Consider the following 18,685-nt stretch of genomic DNA (forward strand, 5'->3'; position numbering starts at 1 on the left):
GATAATAAGCAGTGGGAGCTTAGTTTGAGAGAGCAGCTAGGTTAATGTTTAGACAAGGCCCTTTTGATATATTATATGGCTGCAATCTAGAAGATTATCTTCATATATTTTCACTTACATTTCCCTGATCAGTACATTTATAGGTAAGACTGAAAATATAAATAAAGTTTTATATACATGTCTTGAAACTTGATTTATGAAATGATTTGTGCTTTTCTTATCATTGTGTCACATTAATAAATTCATGTGTTTGTGTTTTTTAGGGGGTGGAGGTGGGTGGCAGGCAGCATATATACAGCAAGTCACCATTTTGGAATACACTCTAAAAATACACTTCCAAATAAATCACAAGCTCACTTGTGCATCAACTCTACATAGCACCTCCCAAAAGCACTTGCTAATTATCAAGGTCTTGGATTTAAGTAAATATTTGCACAACCTTGCTTTGAAGCTCCCTAAAGCACCACACGTTTGCAATATGAGACCTGTGTTTTAGTCAACCTACTTAGCTCTGAAATGCTTTAACGTTTCTTCAACAGAGAAATTCAATTCAATTCAATTTTATTTGTATAGCGCCATAACAATACAATTGCCTCTAGGCGCTTAACAGAGCCCAGAGCCTAAACACCCTTAGTGCATGCACAACGGCAACAGGGGCAAGGAAAACTCCCTGTTGGGCAGGAAGAAACCTTAAGAAGAACCACAGCACATAAGGGGGGACCCATCTGCTTGAGGTCGGCCGGGTGGAGACAGGAAGGTGGGACGGGGGGAAAGGGGGAAGGGGAAGGGTTGTGTGGCAGAAGGGGAAAGGAAGCAACAGGGGTTATACACAGCCAGCATTTGGTCACTGGACATAATATGTATACAGACATCTGGTGGTAAATACATGATACAGGCAAGACCAGATTACTGTGCCAATAGGGTTACTGTTACAGGGGTAAGGGATGTAGGGACAAAGAAACATTTCATTTCAGAAAGACCAAGTAGGTTTTGTGTAAAATATTATGGAGCCCTATCGGTACTGAATAACCACACACAGGCATTGCTTCATGTCTGCAGAGTCCTATCAGTACACTGTGCTGGAGTCTCTGCCTGTGGCCTCTCTGGTGGCCAAGCTGAAGGCAGCAGATGAAGACCAGGGCTCCAATGCTGAAATGGACTACCGCATAGTGGATGGAGACGGCCCAAGCATCTTCAACATCACCACAGATGAAGAGACCCAGGAGGGAGTTATCATTTTGCAGAAGGTACATATTTAAGTAGTTCCAAAAATATTTAACAATTAATTGAGATATTATTTTGAATCACTCTCAGGTTATTACTCGTATTACTTTCGGTTATTTTATTATTTCAGATGTTACATTTAGACAATAGTAAGAGAAACAGCCTGCGCCCATGGATCCATGATGTTAGATGCAAACAGACATGAAAATAGAATATCTTGTTACATTGATCTGAGGTTGCATCAGTTAGTTAGGAATTTCAAAATTGCAAATGTTCTGCATGGTTTCTTGTAGTTCCTAGTCTGACACACTGACGTGGTATTTAATGGGGTGATGGTAAAACAATACAAAGGGGTGCTTTGTGAGTGAGGTAGAAAGAGCATATATTGCTGAGCGCACAGCAAATCGGGTTCTCCTTGTAGTACAGCTCAGCAAGAGTTGTCAAGACTTAGTAGCAAGGAGGGCCAAGGTTGCTGTTGAATTGATAACGGTCAGGAGAAAGCATGGACATAAAAATCTATAAAGATGAGCCACCGTTTGCTAAAGAAGATAAAGAATGTCTTAGCACTGCTTGTCTGTCAGCTTAGGAATGACCACTCCAGGAGATGATTTGTGTACCTGTTTTTCCTTCTCATAGTTCTTCTCATATCTTATGAGCTACAGAAATGTTAATGGAGACCCTTACATTTAGATAGGTTGGTCACCAGACATGAGTGGGCTCCAACAAATATCTGATTTTGTTTACATTTCCTGGTGGCCACAGCAATTGACAGACATTAAAGTAATGAAATTAATTTACTTTGATTTTTTCATATATATACTGTATGCACAGGTGGGGAAGGTTGAAGCGTCTTTAACTCAATCTTTTAAAATATATTTTAAATAAAAAACGTTCATATAATCAATGAGGCGGTCTTATCTCAATTAAAAATGTAATTTAGCAGGAGACCCATACTATGTTAGAATGTTTATTGCCACCAGTATAGATTTTCTGTAGTACATTTTAAATGTGGTGATCTGTCCAAATGCATCAATAATTTCAAAATCCTTTGGAATGGAGTGCTGAAGCATGTCTGACAAATAGAACAGAATGTCATTTGCAAAGACGGAAGAATTAACACATGTCCCTAGTTTGATAGGAGAGATCAATTTGTTTTACCAAATACATTGAGCAAGTGGTTTGGCTGAATTAAAGATCGAAATAGAACATTTTTAGTGTCTCATCTAACAATACCCCTCCTAGAGACAATGCATCGTCATCCAAAGTTCAAATTGTTAGGGACATACACAACTATCACTCATCCAAGTGCCCCATGCACTATTCAGCAGTGACTTATAAAAGCTTGCTGGAGACACGCATTCCCTGCTTCGACAATAACAAGTGAAGTGCTTGCCAGCTTTTTAGAAATCCTGTTTGATCAGAATTGATCAAGCGTTGAATGGCTGTCTCAAAGAGACAGTTAATAACTGGTACAAACAAGGTTTATTTGACCTTGTCCGAGTTTCCCAGAGGGCTTTTTTTAAGCAATTAATAGATACCATTCATACTGCATACAAAAAATCTGATTACAGTTTGAAGGAGCCTTAAGGGTATAAAGGTGTAACATGTTACTGGAGGTCCTACATGTTTTCAGATCTTTATTTCCTAATAACACAGATGTGTGAATTTGTGGACATATACAGTAGTTGTCACTGGTGGTGTTTCTCCCTGCATGCTTTGTGTGTTTCCATTTATTCATTTGGTGTGTCATGGCATACGCACACCTACTGGTTACTCATCGTTCACTTCAACTTTAACTTTTTGATATGAATTTCTCATCCACAGCCTCTGGACTTTGAGACCAAGAGCACCTACACCCTGAAAGTGGAAGTCACCAATCGCTACATTGATCCTCACTTCTTGACCTATGGGCCCTTCAGTGACACCACCACTGTTAAACTCACGGTAGAGGATATCAATGAGCCACCCATCTTCTCCACTCCACTCAGTAAAATGGTGGTCTCGGAGGCTGCTAAAGTTGGCACTATAATCGGGAGTGTCTCGGCTCGTGATCCAGATGATACCAACAGTGGCATCAGGTAAATCAATGAATCAATCTTTCAATCTATCTTTCACTCTCTCTCTCTCTCTCTCTCTCTCTCTCTCTCTGAAACTAAGAGATGTATTTGATTGTCATGATCATAATTTCATGTAGATTTGTAATATTACTAGGGTATAATGTATAACGAGTATAATGTGTGCATAAGTATAATAAAAGGCAAATACCATTCCACTATGTAAAAATAGTAGTATATAGTGGACTTCTTCACAGACAGCGGCAGGAGGCTGCTTATATTTCCTTTATACTCAACTGCTATCACCCACCCACCTAGAGAGAGAGAGAGAGAGAGAGAGAGAGAAAGATATATATATACAGTATATATATATATATATATATATTATGGCATGCCGTTCAGGAAATTAACATTTGAATATAGTATATATACAAAAGTCTGAATACATACAAAAGTCTAAATATATATACAAAAGTCTGAATATATATACAAAAGTCTGAATATATATACAAAAGTCTGAATATATATATACACAAAAGTCTGAATATATATATAAAAGTCTGAATATATATACAAAACTCTGAATATATATACAAAAGTCTGAAAATATATACAAAACTAAGTCTGAATATATATACAAAACGAAGTCTGAATATATATACAAATCTGAACTCTGAAGCGCTCAATCCGTCTGTGTCCGCCGTATTGGATTGAGCGCTTCCTATTAAATCAATGTTACCAAAATGTTTGTAATTACCTATTTTTTGCTTCATGAAATACTGTTTTTCTGTTATATTGTAAAATGTAGACATTGATTTCTCTAGAAATGCAATAATAACGCGTTTATTTTACACCGTTTGATATTTTTATAGGATAGGATATTTTTAGAGGCAAGCTCCCCATTGACTTGACTGGGGTCTCGTCAAAATATTCGTTATTCCTTGTTTTCTGCTTCATGAAATACTGTTTTTCTGTTATATGGTAGGGTGACCAGACGTCCTCTTTTTTCGGACATGTCCTCTTTTTGAGACCTAAAAAATGCGTCCAGCAGGGATTCCCAAATCGTCCGGGATTTTGCCTTGTCGGGTGTTTCACCAAATGTTGTTTCTGCGAGTAACTGAGTGTAGGGAACTTTCTGGAAACACACCCGTGAACAATGACTAGTCGTATTGTAATGCAGGAGTACCTTATGCTATATATACCCTCGGAATGGCCTACCTATCTCGGTCATGGTGTGTATAATTATGTAGAAGGGAAATAGTCAGTAGCAATCTATAACACAATTATATGCTTATCCTACACAAACTATGGAAACTATTAAAAAACTATTCAATTAAATGAATCATTTCTTATTTTCATTGGTATTGTTGTCATATACAGATATGCAATGATGATTGCTGGGTAATATTTAGTTGTCCAATGTCAAGTCTCTATTTGATCATGTGACGAGACGATACGATGTATCTCATTGAGACGCAAAATCTAAACGTAAAAATGTCCTTCATTAAGTCAAACGATATTTTGACGAGACCCCAGTCAAGTCAATGTGGAGCTTGCCTCTAAAAATATCCTTCGTGAAGTCAAACGGTGTAAAATAAACGTGTTACTATTGCATTTCTGGTGAGGACAATATAACAGAAAAACAGTATTTCATGAAGCAGAAAATACGTAATTACAAACATTTTGGTACCATTGATTTAATAGGAAGCGCTCAATCCAATATGGCGGACACAGACGGATTGAGCACTTCAGTGTTCAGAGTTTTGTATATTCAGACTTCGTTTTGTATATATTCAGACTTCGTTTTGTATATATATTCAGACTTCGTTTTGTAAATATATATTGAGACTTTTATACAGTCATGGACGAAAATGTTGGCACCCCTGCACTTCTGTCAGATAATGCAACAATACTCCCTGAAAAGTGTTGCAATTCCAAATGCTTTTGTATTCACATGTTTATTTACCTAGTTTGCATTGGAAAAACACAAAAAATCTGACAAATAATGCCAAATCTCACTTTATTCCACATAAAACTCAAAAAAGGGCCGGACAAAATTATTCGCACCCTTAAGAAATAATTGTATTTTAAGCATGAAATGCTCCTTTAATCTTTATTTAAACTCACCTATGGCGAGCCACAGATGCTGGTAATATAGAAATCACATTTGCAAACAGTTAAAATGGAGCAAAGTTGACTCAACCTTTGTGTTGTGTGTCTGTGCATACCGCGCTGAGCATGGGGAAAAGAAAGAAGAGCAAAGAATTGTCTGAGGATTTGAGAACCAAAATTGTAGAAAAGCATGGACAATCTCAAGGCTACAAGTCCATCTCCAGAGATCTTAATGTTCCTGTGTCCACTGTGCGCAGCATCATCAACAAGTTTACAGCCCATGGCATTGTCACTAACCTCCCTGGATGTGGAAGGAAGAGAAAAATTGATGACAGAATGCAACAAAAGATTGTTTGAATGGTGAATAAATAACCTAGAACAACTTCCAAATAAATTCAAGCTACCCTGCAGACAAAGGGTACAACGGTTTCAGCTTGTACTATCCGTCGCTATTTGAATGAAATGGGATGCTATGGTAGGAGACCCAGAGGACCCCACTGCTGACACAGACGTAAAAAAGCCAGACTTGAGTTTGACAAAACTTTCTTGGGGAAGCCAAAATCATTCTGGGAGAACGTCCTGTAGATAGATGAGACCAAAGTAGTGCTTTTTGGTAAAGCAGTTTATAGACAACGAAATGAGGCCTTCAAAGAAAAGAACACGGTCCCTACAGGCTAATATGGTGGAGCTGGACCGATGTTTTGGGGTTGCTTTGCTGCTTCTGGAACCTGATGCCTTGACTATGTGCATAGCATCAGGAAATCTGAGGACTACCCAATCATTTTTGGGCGCAATGTAGGGCCCAGTGTCAGAAAGCTGGGTCTCCGTCAGAGGACATGGGTCTTCCAGCAGGACAATGACCCATAGCACACTTCAAAAAGTACCCAGAAATGGTTAAGACAAAGCACTTGAGAGTTCTGAAGTGTCCGAGATGAGTCCAGATCTTAATCCCATAGCACAACTGGGGCATGATCTCAAATCAGTAGTTGGGAGAAGGCACCCTTCAAATGTGAGAGACCTGGAGCAGTTGGCCAAAGAAGAGTGGTCCGAAATTCCAGTAGAGAGGTGGAAGACACCTCATTAGTGGTTATAGGAAGCAAAGGATTTCAGATATTTGTATTTCTTTATTGTTAAGGGTGTTCTACCCATTATAAAGTTGAGGGTGCCAATAATTTTGTCCGGCCCTTTTTTGAGTTTTATGTGGAATAAAGTCAGATTTGGCGTTATTTCTCAGATTTTGTGTGTTTTTCCAATGAAAACTAAGTAAATAAACATGTGAATACAAAAACATTTTAATTGCAACACTTTTCTGGGAGTAGTGGTACATTATCTGACAGAATGGCATGGGTGCCAACATTTTCGTCCATGACTGTATATACTGTATATTCAGAGTTTTGTATGTATATTCAGACTTTTGTATATATATTCAGAGTTTTGTATATTCAGACTTTTGTATATATATTCAGACTTTTGTATATATATTCAGAGTTTTGTATATATATATTCAAATGTTAATTTCCTGAACGGCATGCCATAATATATGTATATGTAGAGAGAGAGAAAGAGAGAGATAGAGAGAGAGAGACAGAGAGACAGAGAGGCAGCGAAAGAGACAGAGGGAGAGAGTTCCAATCACAGTCTGTAGTCACTTCAAATCACTACTATACAGGGCAATCTCTGTCTGGTATGATTTTCTGAAGTGTAGGTACTAGCATTCCAAACAGCTCGCAGCATTCTCACAGCAAGACTATATGGCTCCAGTTGTTCTCAAGGGCTCTTAGTCTGGTCAGTTTGGGGCAAAAATAGGGTCAAGGCTGCAAATCATGATTAACATATTAGACAATGCTTTTCTCATAATTTAGGGCCTAATAAAGAAAAAAAAGCAAGGAGCCCAAAAAATGAATGGGGGGGAGCCCCTGAAACGGCCACGCCCACTTTTTAGATCTGAAATTCTGTATATCGGCTCCTGGAGGTCGCAGAGAGTTAGTTTTGGGCTTAAAAGATGCGGAGATACCACATTTATATTTGTGTTATGAACAAACATAGGCCCTAAAACCTTTAATTGTTGAGATATTTGTGAAAAACCCTTTTTTATAACTGTGAATCTATCAGTGCCTAAGCCACCTTTTTCTGTAAATCGGCTAATGAAAGCCATACCATTTGTTTTGGCAAAAGCTCTAAATATACTCATGGGGCACACTAGTGCTTTAGTTGATTAAGGCTCTTTGTAAGAAGATAAGGACCCCAACAACCACTTAAGAAACAATGTAAACCAAGTGAAAGTCCAAAAATGTAAGCTTTTATTTGAATGTAAATGACATCAATAAGGATTGGAACACTTGCTTTGGCACTTGCAATAAATGACACATTTCATCTCCCTGGCAGCACACGAACAAGAGGTGCATTTTTTTGTTCTGCAGCTTCACACCCCTGTTACCCGAGACAATGTATCTCCTATGGAAACTGTGCTCCACTTGATGAACAGTTCCTCCTCATCGGCAATCCATCCTCATTCAACAACCAGGGGACAAGGGAGTTGAAGAAGGCTGTTCCCCCACAGCCACCCTGCCTGGAATGCACTTCTCAGCATATGCTGTAGAAGTGCACCTCGACTTGGGGGCAGGTCCCGCAGTTCCTCTTTAGCTGTGTGTTTGAACAGCTGGAATCTGAGCCCATCTATAGTTGTACAGTCGCAAATACAGCCTTGTTGTACCAGCTCATTACCCAGGGCTCAATGACTTCCATGCTGTTCTGAACAGTCTCATTACTAGGGCAGCAACTTAGCCCTCTCAATACATCAGTGAGCTCTGTGATCTTTGTGTATTTCATCCAGGCTTTGAATTGACCCAAGGACCTTCCTGCCGTAGGTGATGCTGAACTCCTTGCTCCAGTTCCATGACTGTTCCTTAGCAATTCTGGCGAACATTAAGTTCAAGGCGACCTTCTTGTCTTGATTAGACAGGAAAGCTTCAGAGAATTGCTTGGAATCTGGAACCTGGTCATTCTCACTAAAGGCCATCTGTGAGCTATCTGCTGATCCCTGATTCTTCCTAGTCGCAGACTTAATGCTCATCGTCTGGTAGAAGTCAGCCACAATGTCGATACGATTGGCTCCCTTCTCATGACCAATCTTGGCAATGCTGTTCAACACTTTGATGATAAAGTCCCGGAATGTCAAGCCTTTAGTGAGGGACCTAGCCAGAATTCTCACTTGCACAGATAGATCGATCACAAGTCCCTCTGAGGCTATAGATTGAACTTTTACTCCAATGTCCTTCAGAATTTGAGACTTTTGACCATGATAAATGTCTCCATCCTTTGTTGACAGGGCTTCTGGTAAACCTGTAAATTAAATTAAATTAATAGTTTAACCATAACTAAATTTGCACTGTCAATACCTATTCACTTATACACTTATTCACTTACCTTGAAAAGATATCAACTAGATTTTCCTGTGAGTTCACCACCAAAGAGCCTCCTTGTCACAACTTCTCTCATTCTGCAGGCCTCCTTAAGCTTTGTAAGGGTTTCTTTATGTGGCTTGATTCTAGGGCTAGCAAGCTGGACTCTTGCACCAGAACCCGGGAGTTTCAGGGCATTTCTAGAGATGTTCGCATTGACACCCTTCTGACCGTAGACGAATCGCTCCTGCACAAACTGATCATGCTGAGGTTTGCCAACAGTAAAGACAAGGATGGCATCTTTAGTTACCACATCTGGGAAGACAATTGATGAGTTCAACCTCATGAACTGAGCCTGGTTGAAGGGGTTGGTAAGGATCCCCTGGTACACCTTGAGAGTGTGGCTTGCAAACGTTTCCTTGAAGGAGTCCAGCATTTCTTTGTGCCCATGTGTGAGATCTTGACCTTTGACCTCCGCTAGGTAGCGCTGGATTTCGGGAAGGGCAAGTTCGAGTTTCCGGAAGAATCCCTGATCTTCCCGATTGATGATATCGATGTACCCAGTGTCAAACTTGATGACCTTTATATTATGCTCTTGCTTCTGATCACATGCAATCCTCGAGAATGGGCTACCTCTGGTGTTTACTGCAAAAGAGCCAGATAGAAACTCCTTGAACAACCCTGGGTCTCTCCATTTCAGCTCTTTGAGATCCTGAAGAAAAACTGATGCCCATCTGGCATAGTGTGTAGGATCTAGTGCAAAGTAAAGAGGGATGAGCTGCTCAAGTGCACAGATCATCATGATGAAGTTGGCCTCCCGAAAGGATCTGATGAAGATGAGAACCTTCTTGATTGCTTCAAGGACGTGTCCAGTAGTCAAACATAGCGCCGTTTTCACTGGCCAACCAATCACTCCAAATCAACCTGTGGTCCTCTAGCTGTTTAGCCTTGAATGCCTCATCTCTTTTCTTGGCCAGGACCACAGCCCAGATATGAATGCAGTATCTAGCTTTCTTTATTGAATTCACGTCTCATACAGTAGTTGTCAGACCAGTGATGTTCAGACTAGCTAATGTTAAGATGGTATCCAGGCCAGTTCCTTTAATCAACTGGCCAACACAGACCAGAGAAACCTTCTCAAGGTGCAGCCCACCCATGAAAGCAAAGTATGAATGAGAAAACTCTTCTCCCATGGCCCACTGTATCATCTTCTTGATGGCATAAAGAGGCTGATCAGATCCACCCAATGTTAAAAGGTTGACTGCATTTGAGGTAATCTAAACAGCTAGCTGACCTAGCTTATCATATAAGTTAACAGTTAGCTAGCCAGCTGCAGTGTCTTTCCATCTAAGAAACGCCCTAGCAGCTAGTTTTGGCTTTATTTTAATGGATATACAACTTAACTTTTTGAAACCTTTCAAAATGAGTTATAATACTTTTTGCCATCTTAAAATATGCTCTAGGCCTCTTACCTTGCCAACGTCAATCTTGGAGGCAATGCCTGGAAGACTCCGTTGGGGGCATAAAACATCAACGAGTGATACAAAAAAATGTTTTTCACAAATATCTCAACAACTAAAGGTTTTAGGGCCTATGTTTGTTCATACCACTAATATAAATGTGGTATCTCCGCATCTTTTATGCCCAAAACTAACTCTCTGCGACCTCCAGGAGCCGATATACAGAATTTCAGGTTTAAAAAGTGGGCTTGGCCGTTTCAGGGGCTCCCCCCCATTAATTTTTTGGGCTCCTTGCTTTTTTTTCTTTATTAGGCCCTAAATTATGAGAAAAACATTGTCTAATATGTTAATCATTTTTTGCAGCCATTTTGCCTAAACTCACCAGACTATCTCTGAAGCATGTCAGCCATGATGTTCATCAGCTATCGAGCACACTACCAACAATCACTCCCTATGGCTTATAGTCTGTTCAACAAACAGAGATAACTCCTCAGTGGTGAAATAATCCCTAGAAATACATGCCATCAGATGTACTCTTCAACATGAATTCTTACCCACACACAAATTGATTATATTCTAATGGAATTACTCATCCTAGGAAAGGTCAGATTGATGTTTGTCACTGCAACTAAATCAAAGAAATGAATGAAATACCAAAAAGTTGTGATTGTATACAAATATATGAATATAAAAGGTTCTCTTCTCTCCAGCTGCTGTGTTTTGTTGTGGATATTAGGTGTCATTGTGCATGCCACTGCAGAGCAGACAGAGCAGACAGAGCAGACAGAGCAGATGGCCTGATGCTCTGTAATATATGGAACATCAAAGGCAGAGCGGGGAGGGGGCTCCCCTGAGGAGTGTGATAAAGAGCTATGGCAGTCCAAATCACAAACTGTGCATTTATGCTAAAAACCTGGTCCTTTTCACACTGGGGACTACTCCAAATTATGTACTAATTGAAAGAATATTGCATGGTGTTCTCACTTGGGCTGTTCTGATTGTCTGTAATTTTAATCAGAAAATCAAATTACTTGACCATTGTGGTTGTAAATTGGCTCTTTTTGAGTGTGCACTTCCTTAACCCCATGCTCCATGCTCCTGATTGAAATCACATTACAGTACAATAACTGGCAGAGCCTTTGGAGGCACACTGGACCAAACAATGTGCTTTAGATTAATAGCAGTTAAATGTGAAAGGCCTTTTCACTTTGTTCACGAAAGTTCATATTTAAAAAAGTAAAAATTATTTATAGCTTTGGAAAATATTTTAGTTTAATTTTTTCTTGTGGGGTGACACTTTCGAAAGTTTTGAAAAGCAGTTCAAAGTTGTAAATGCAGGATGAGTGAACTTGATGTAAAAGCTTGTTTTTGGAATGAATCACCATAATGGCTGTCACATCTGGCAAAGAAATGAGAACTGATGACACTTCTTGAAAGTCAGTCCAGTAATGAATGAGCTGTGTTTTGACATAATTTTTCTCCACTAAAACTCATCATAGCTATTGGGATGGCTCATTCCCACACATCAAAGCTATTGGGATGGCTCCTTGGAATGATGCAAATGAACTGAGAAAGCACCATTCAATAGCACAAATAACGCGTTTGGTCTTGCATTAAACTGAGTAAAAGCTGGTTCGGATTCTAAGCTGAATCTTAGAGTTTATTTCTCAACAAGTTTCTATCTTAACAGTACCAAACCTGTCCCATGACTATTTCTTTCACTTTGATGGGTTTACATGTACTCCATTGACCGAAACACCAAACCTGTCCCATGACTATTTGTTTTCCCTTTGTTGGGTTTGCAGGTACTCTATTGGCCGAAACACCAAACCTGTCCCATGACTATTTGTTTTCCCTTTGATGGGTTTGCAGGTACTCTATAGACCGAAACACTGACCTGGAACGCTTCTTCAATGTGGACGCCTCATCAGGAGTTATCAGTACTGCAAAACCCCTCGACCGAGAGGTCAACTCTGTCCATAACATCACTATCTTTGCCATGGAGAGCCGTAAGTGCATGTCTGGATGTCCATCTTTATGTCTTCTTTGCAAGTACTGTATGTCACAAAGGTCTTCATATCTACTGTGTTTTTATCTTTCTTTCCCTCCCCTCTCCTGTATATTGTTTTGCAACACTTGGCCCTCCACCTGCGTTAACATTTAGGGCATGATGAGTTTGTTGGGGAATGTTCATTGTCCAGCTTGGGATTGGCTCTGACCCCTTGGCCTCCTTGAGAGGCAGTGAATGAGAGGGATGCTGACTCAGGGCATAGGGGCGTGTCCATGTGTTCACTGTCTATGCAAATGTGATGGCCTGAGGTGGCAGGTGACTTCAATATTAAGGACACCAGTCTCAAGGACAGAGGGGCTCTCCCTTCTTATTGTTTGATGCACACTTTATAATGGGTTTTTTGTATCCTTGGCGCTATACAGACTCACCCTACCTAATAAATGCAACTTTGCAACTTTGCAACCTGCCTAATAAATGCAATATTTTTGCTATCTGAAATGTGTAAACACCTTCACCTCAGGGTTTAAAAGTTTACTATTAAAAGTCGGAACAAATCATATTACAATTGCTCTGGGGAACTCTAAACATTGCTCTAATGTTACCCCCATGGTTAAAGCTACTATACAAAGTGCCTTTCATTACCTTACAAATGGTTGCCCTGAATATGAATTCTGTCTCAGATGCACCATGCAATGTGAGCTCTCAGTCTCAGTTTTTTAGCATTTTTTTTTTATTAAAGGAAAATGCATTTGGCCCTCTTAGTGAGCAATAAAACACTAAATTGGGCTTTATAGGACCTTGTGTGAGTGAAAGGTCATAGCATCCCTTCCTTTTCTTTTATCGGCATAACACTTCCAAGACAGTTCGCTTGAATACAGGTATTATAACTATGTTTTGAATAGAGGTATTAGAATAGAATAGAATAGAATAGAATATATTTATTTGTCATTGCACAAGTACAACGGAATTAAGGTAGCAGCTCTCAGACACAAAAACAATACAAATATAAACATTAGTACCTATGTGTTGAGGAAGAGCATGCGTCGTTCTAGGCTACTCATCTTCCCACTGCCTCCACAAACACTGAATCTGTATGTGACAAACAACAGTCCCTATCAGAGGTCCCATGGTCAGACATCTAGTTTTTTATGGTTATGTGAAGGATGTGTCATTGGCAGTGAAATGGCTTGTTTTCACTGATCCAAATGATCAAATGCTTTTAAACATCCACCAATCTTTTCAACAATGCCCAGTTTCTAATGACAACCCCTGAGATCAGCCAGTTTTAGCATTTACAGACATGATGTGTATTAATAACATGTTTTAGCACTTACGGACATGATGTGTATTAATTACATGTTTGTTAATAACATGTTGCCATTTAGTCATCTCTGCCCACACCATTCTTAATGGATGATTACATTCCTGTGGACCGTTATGCCATTGTGTTCTTCCACAAGTCAAATACCCAGTGCTCCTTTTAAATGTGTTTTATTTTGTCTCTAAATTCTTTCCTTGTTCTAGAGGACCCGTCACAAGTAGGGAGAGGTGTAGCGCTCATCACAGTGATGGACATCAATGACAACGCCCCCATGTTTGCCATTGAGTATGAGACTCTTTTGTGTGAGAACTCTGCACTAGGGAAGGTAAGCCTCCATCACTTATAGCAATTTTCTCCATTTATGTACAGTTTATCCAAGGTAATTGAACCATCTATGCCTTTAAAGAAGATGACTCTCAATAGCATTTGTTCAGAATAGAAAGGCTGATCAGAGAAAGGAAGTTGTGGAGTTGACCAATGGACGACGGCCCGCCCAGGTGAAGGGAGGCGCATGGGCTGCGTCTTTTCCCAGCCCTAAGAGGGTACATCATTGTGTCTATTAAGTAGCGCCTAATGTTATGAAATATCTATGGAAGCTCATGGTGATTGTATGGACAAAAGGACCAATTCTGGGGACGTGTTGTCAGGCAGGTGGTATTTTCACTCCAAAGAATGACGTAAACAACAACAATTCAGTATCAGTCTTCTTCATGTGGAAGGAAAGATCATCTTAAGCTTGGTAGCAAGGAGGTTGGTCTCTTATCTGATAACAGTTTAGCAAATATTTTGCTAGGTTTTTATGTGTAGTTTTTTATCCCGGTTTGTAGATGTTAATACACACAGTTGCCATCAAATTCAGGCATCCAGCACAGAAGGCAGATACTGAGTCACTCAAAGTAGCTTTTAAAGGAGTTGTCTGAATCTGCTGAAAAGCGAGCCAGTGGTTCTGGGCTGTGTCTCACACTTCTTGGGATCGTGAATTGACCTGAACTAAAACTGAGATGCATTCAATCTTGTCAAGGTGTATCTTGAGATGTATCTGTTGTTGTCTCTGGAAGTGGTGGACGCTGATGAAGGAAGGGGACTGCTTGAACACCCCAGTGAAAAGCTCACAAAGGCAACTTTGATGTTGTATCCTGATGCTCAGGTTTTGTGCTTGTGCAGTCATGTTGTGTTTAGCATTTGTGCACTACAGACAGCTCATGTTGTACAGTGAAGGAGGGCCTTGATGGATCACAACTGATGGGGCGGTCTCCATCCAGTAATGCGATGTTGTTGTTTCCTTCTGTGTAGGATCCGTGGTTGGGTAGTTGTTATATTGGTTAGGTTAGGTTGCTGGCTATGAGGACTTGCATGTGACAGTAGGAAGTCTCCAACCAATAGCACAAATAATGTAACCTTTCCTGTGTATTACTTCAATCATGCAGGCCTATGCTGTTAGTCTGATAACTGCTCCACTACCTGATGGCTAATTGTGTGTATTCCTTGAAGTATGAGTCATTTTTTAGAGTTTTGTCAGTACAACTTTCCAAACCAATGAGAGTGAGTTTTTCACAATTTCTCATCACATTCTCAAGTGTTATCTGCAATTTTCCCTTTAATTCAGATATAATCTACATATACAACACACAGAAACTGTAAAACATCAAGAGAAATCTACCTGCCAGTGCCTCATTGTAATTGCAATGTATGTTTTAAAGGGTTTCTGCTGTGGCAGGTCTTACTTCACAGTCAGGGTGTGTGCTGGAAAAGGATTGTTCATCAAGGGTGACTGTACATAAACATGCATCTTGGCCTCATGTTGTCAAATCAGCGAGACTGTTCCTTGAAATTAAAGCATAAAGCCTTGGATAGCATGGCATTCGATTAGCTGGGGGTTGTTAAGCATGTGGCCGTATGGTATCTAAATGACTAAACATGTCTCTGGTGGTGATTTGTCTGCTCCTGGCATTTGAAAAACACAATCAGAGGGAGAGGGGGAAAGCAAGATTGCAAAACCAAATAAGAACAATTGTTCAAAATGATATATCGATTTAAAAATGGCCATTAGGCAGCCTTAAATGTGCTTTTATGGTTATTTTTCAGTGTAGACTCCTCTTGCTTGTTGCACTGAGAAAGTGTGTGGACATCAGCTTTATGCTGTTTTTTTTGTTGTTTGTTTATTTTATGGGGGGGGGGGGGGGAGTTGTGATTTTTTAATTTGCCGTTTACTTTTGCTTTTTGTAGCATTTCAATGTAGTGAAGGTGTAAATGACACCGATGGTTAACACTCAATTCACTTAAACCCTCTGAAACAACACAATTACACCAACACTAAAACACTCCATGAGGCTCAGATTATAGGGGTCTCTTCAGTGGTTTTGCTAAATCTCGGGTATTCAGTTGGATTTTGGATTTTCTGTTTTCTATTGATCATGAACTTTATTTTCTCTTGAGTTATTCCAAAGGTAAACCACTGTGTAGAAAAATAATCGGATTCCATTCAGTCCAATATTTTGCATTACTGAAGAGGAACAGTAAACTAGGAACGTGGCTGTAAAGGCACTGAGTGATCGTTAAAATATAACAGAATTATTACAACAATCATATAAACTGTGTATGTTTAAGTAATTGAGGACATGAGGACAATTGTGTTTGGGTGGCACGTTGATTAAACACATGATGCAGTCCCCTGTAATCAGTCGGGGGCCAGTGTAGAGAGAGATGAAATACTAATGTTTGCTCTGCTCGGGCTGCACTGTGGTGCTGGGAGGCAGCAGATTTACGGGTCGGGCCAGGGCTTGTAATAACCTTCCATCTTTCAGAGCCTAATTAAAAGCCATCTTGCAACGGGGGCCCTCGATAGAGACGCCAGTCGTTACGGATCACCAGTGCGTCTGTCTTCTGCCATAATATTAATTGATATTATGTGGAGGGTAGCAGGGCTGTGGGTGGGTGCCTGGGATGGAGGAGGAGGGTGACGGAGACAAGCGAGGAGGAGGGGTCATGCACTGTGATCATAGCCATAGTCATTGCTATTTCATGCATGGCTGGGTTATGAGCCTTCATGCAACCTCCGCTCACCCTTCAGGACATGGGCATGCTGTGAAACACCCAGTACTAGTGTAGGGTTTGATTCTGTGTCTGGAGTTTATATGGTTTATGCCTATCCTGACAGTACAGCTGTTAACCAGAGCTTCTCATAGCCTTCAGTGTTTCATAGGCTTTATGTAATAAAGGCACTCTTAAAGAAAGGAACTGTATTTGTAAGGCCACAGAGATTTCATTAAATTCCCTTTAGTTTTCCAAATTGTAGCTCACTGATATGATTCTTACAGAGTTGTTTAGAAATGCATTTTAAATGCTTAGCTTTGGATTAAGCATGATTGCTGTTGATATCGTTATTGTGTGGGTAAGTTTCTCCTCTTATCATCTACAACATGCTGTGTGCTCTATGGGTTACAGAACAGAAAGGGTTTTATCATCGTCATGGACAATTACCAAGTCAGGGTATCAAGAGTGGGTGGCTACTAAATGAAAATAGCACATCAGTTAAGTGGATAGGAGAGTATGATTATGAGTATATAAATGAGTTAATGTCTATCAAAAGCTTGAGCAAAGCTGGAAATAAAAATGCATTGCATTCACCCTATCCTACAGCTGAGATTTGTTTTGTAATCTCATTGAAGTCTGTCAAAACTGCCAAATACCACACCACAAATTGGAACGTGGAATCAATCTACAACACCTCACATAAAAGGTTGGTGAGTGATTGAAAACTATATTATCTCTGATGCAAACACAAGACCATAAAGTCACATTCACATATAGTGGCTCAACTCCATTCTGTGTGTCTCTCCTTGCAAGATTGTCATTTACCCTTTCTGTTGTGCAGTAACGCACCAAGCCATGCCCCAAGGCTAGTTAGTGAGGTGGGGTGAGAAGGAAAGAGTGAGCAATTGATTTTATATGTAAAATGGGACAAAAAAACAGTGTACCAGGACAATACATTCAAATACAAATATGGCTAATACTAAGACATGAAGTCTATTAGCGGGGCTGCACTATGTTGTCTATTTAATCCTATTCCTACTACCTTGCTGCTTTGACAATTGAATTTCCCTCACGGGATAAATAAAAGTTTATCTATCTATCTATCTATCTATCTATCTATCTATCTATCTATCTATCTATCTATCTATCTATCTATCTATTTAGTTGAAATCCATTATTGGTGCCAAGTACTTTGATTACTGGTTTAACATCTAAGAAACAAAGTTCAGAAATGAGAAGCCACTCAGTCTGGAAGCCGAAGCAGGGGAGGACCCCAAGGGTGGCCGTGGAGATGCCCATTGTTTTCAGGGCTGTGCTTCTTTGCAAGCCCTGCCATTGGTGTTGTTTAAGTCATTACCAACATACTCCCATAGGGATATACTCTGGAAATCTGGAGCCTGGGGTGACAGTGTCCCCTCCTCATGCCCCTGTCACCATAGTAACTGTTTGTACTAGCAGCCATTAAGATGGCATTATTTATACATTTTTCAATGATTGTTGTTATTTTGTTGCATGGGTCTGAAGGGAGCATTATTGGCCTCATCTGAAAGAGAGGGAGATGGGAATGACACAGATGAAAGACTTTGCCTTGGTATGGAAATGCTTGGACCGTATCAAATTAATGAGCGTGATTGTCTGTGTCAACTCTGTGAGTGCAGAAGTGGGAGTTTAATTTCTGTCGGAACGACACTTTTATGTGACAGTGGCCTTTCTTGCCGTACTCTTGAGAACATTCGGGGGCAAAGAAGGCACAGTGCAGACATTAAGTAGCAATAAGGCATTCATTATACTGACAGGGCCAACACTTTGTTGCCGCTGTTAAAAAAAGACGGCTAGATTCAGAAAGAACAAAATAACAGGCCCCTTAAGTCCAGAAAAATCATCACTGTGATGAAAAGGCTTGTCCGTAGGCTTCTTTGAATTTGTATTGTTCATGCTGATTTGTTGTGTAGTTCATTGTATAGACCCTCATTATCTCACTCATCTACCCAATAACTTACTGTCACAGGTACATATAGACATACCACAATGTGTATACTACTCTATGGTCAGCACAACAGCAACTTATA

General features: G+C 40.0%; 1 protein-coding gene across 1 annotated transcript in view; it reads left to right on the forward strand.

The window, feature by feature from the left end:
• LOC308377967 (cadherin-7-like) overlaps window positions 1-18,685 on the forward strand; it is a 92,975-nt gene that overhangs the window by 63,923 nt on the left and 10,367 nt on the right. The window contains exons 5-8 of the mRNA XM_080854754.1: window positions 1,060-1,247; window positions 3,049-3,302; window positions 12,124-12,260; window positions 13,787-13,908. Coding sequence (XP_080710880.1) covers window positions 1,060-1,247; window positions 3,049-3,302; window positions 12,124-12,260; window positions 13,787-13,908 — 701 coding nt within the window. The remainder of the gene's footprint in view (window positions 1-1,059; window positions 1,248-3,048; window positions 3,303-12,123; window positions 12,261-13,786; window positions 13,909-18,685) is intronic.

The sequence above is a fragment of the Sprattus sprattus genome, assembly GCF_963457725.1.
Source record: "Sprattus sprattus genome assembly, chromosome: 17".
Lineage (NCBI taxonomy): Eukaryota > Metazoa > Chordata > Actinopteri > Clupeiformes > Clupeidae > Sprattus > Sprattus sprattus.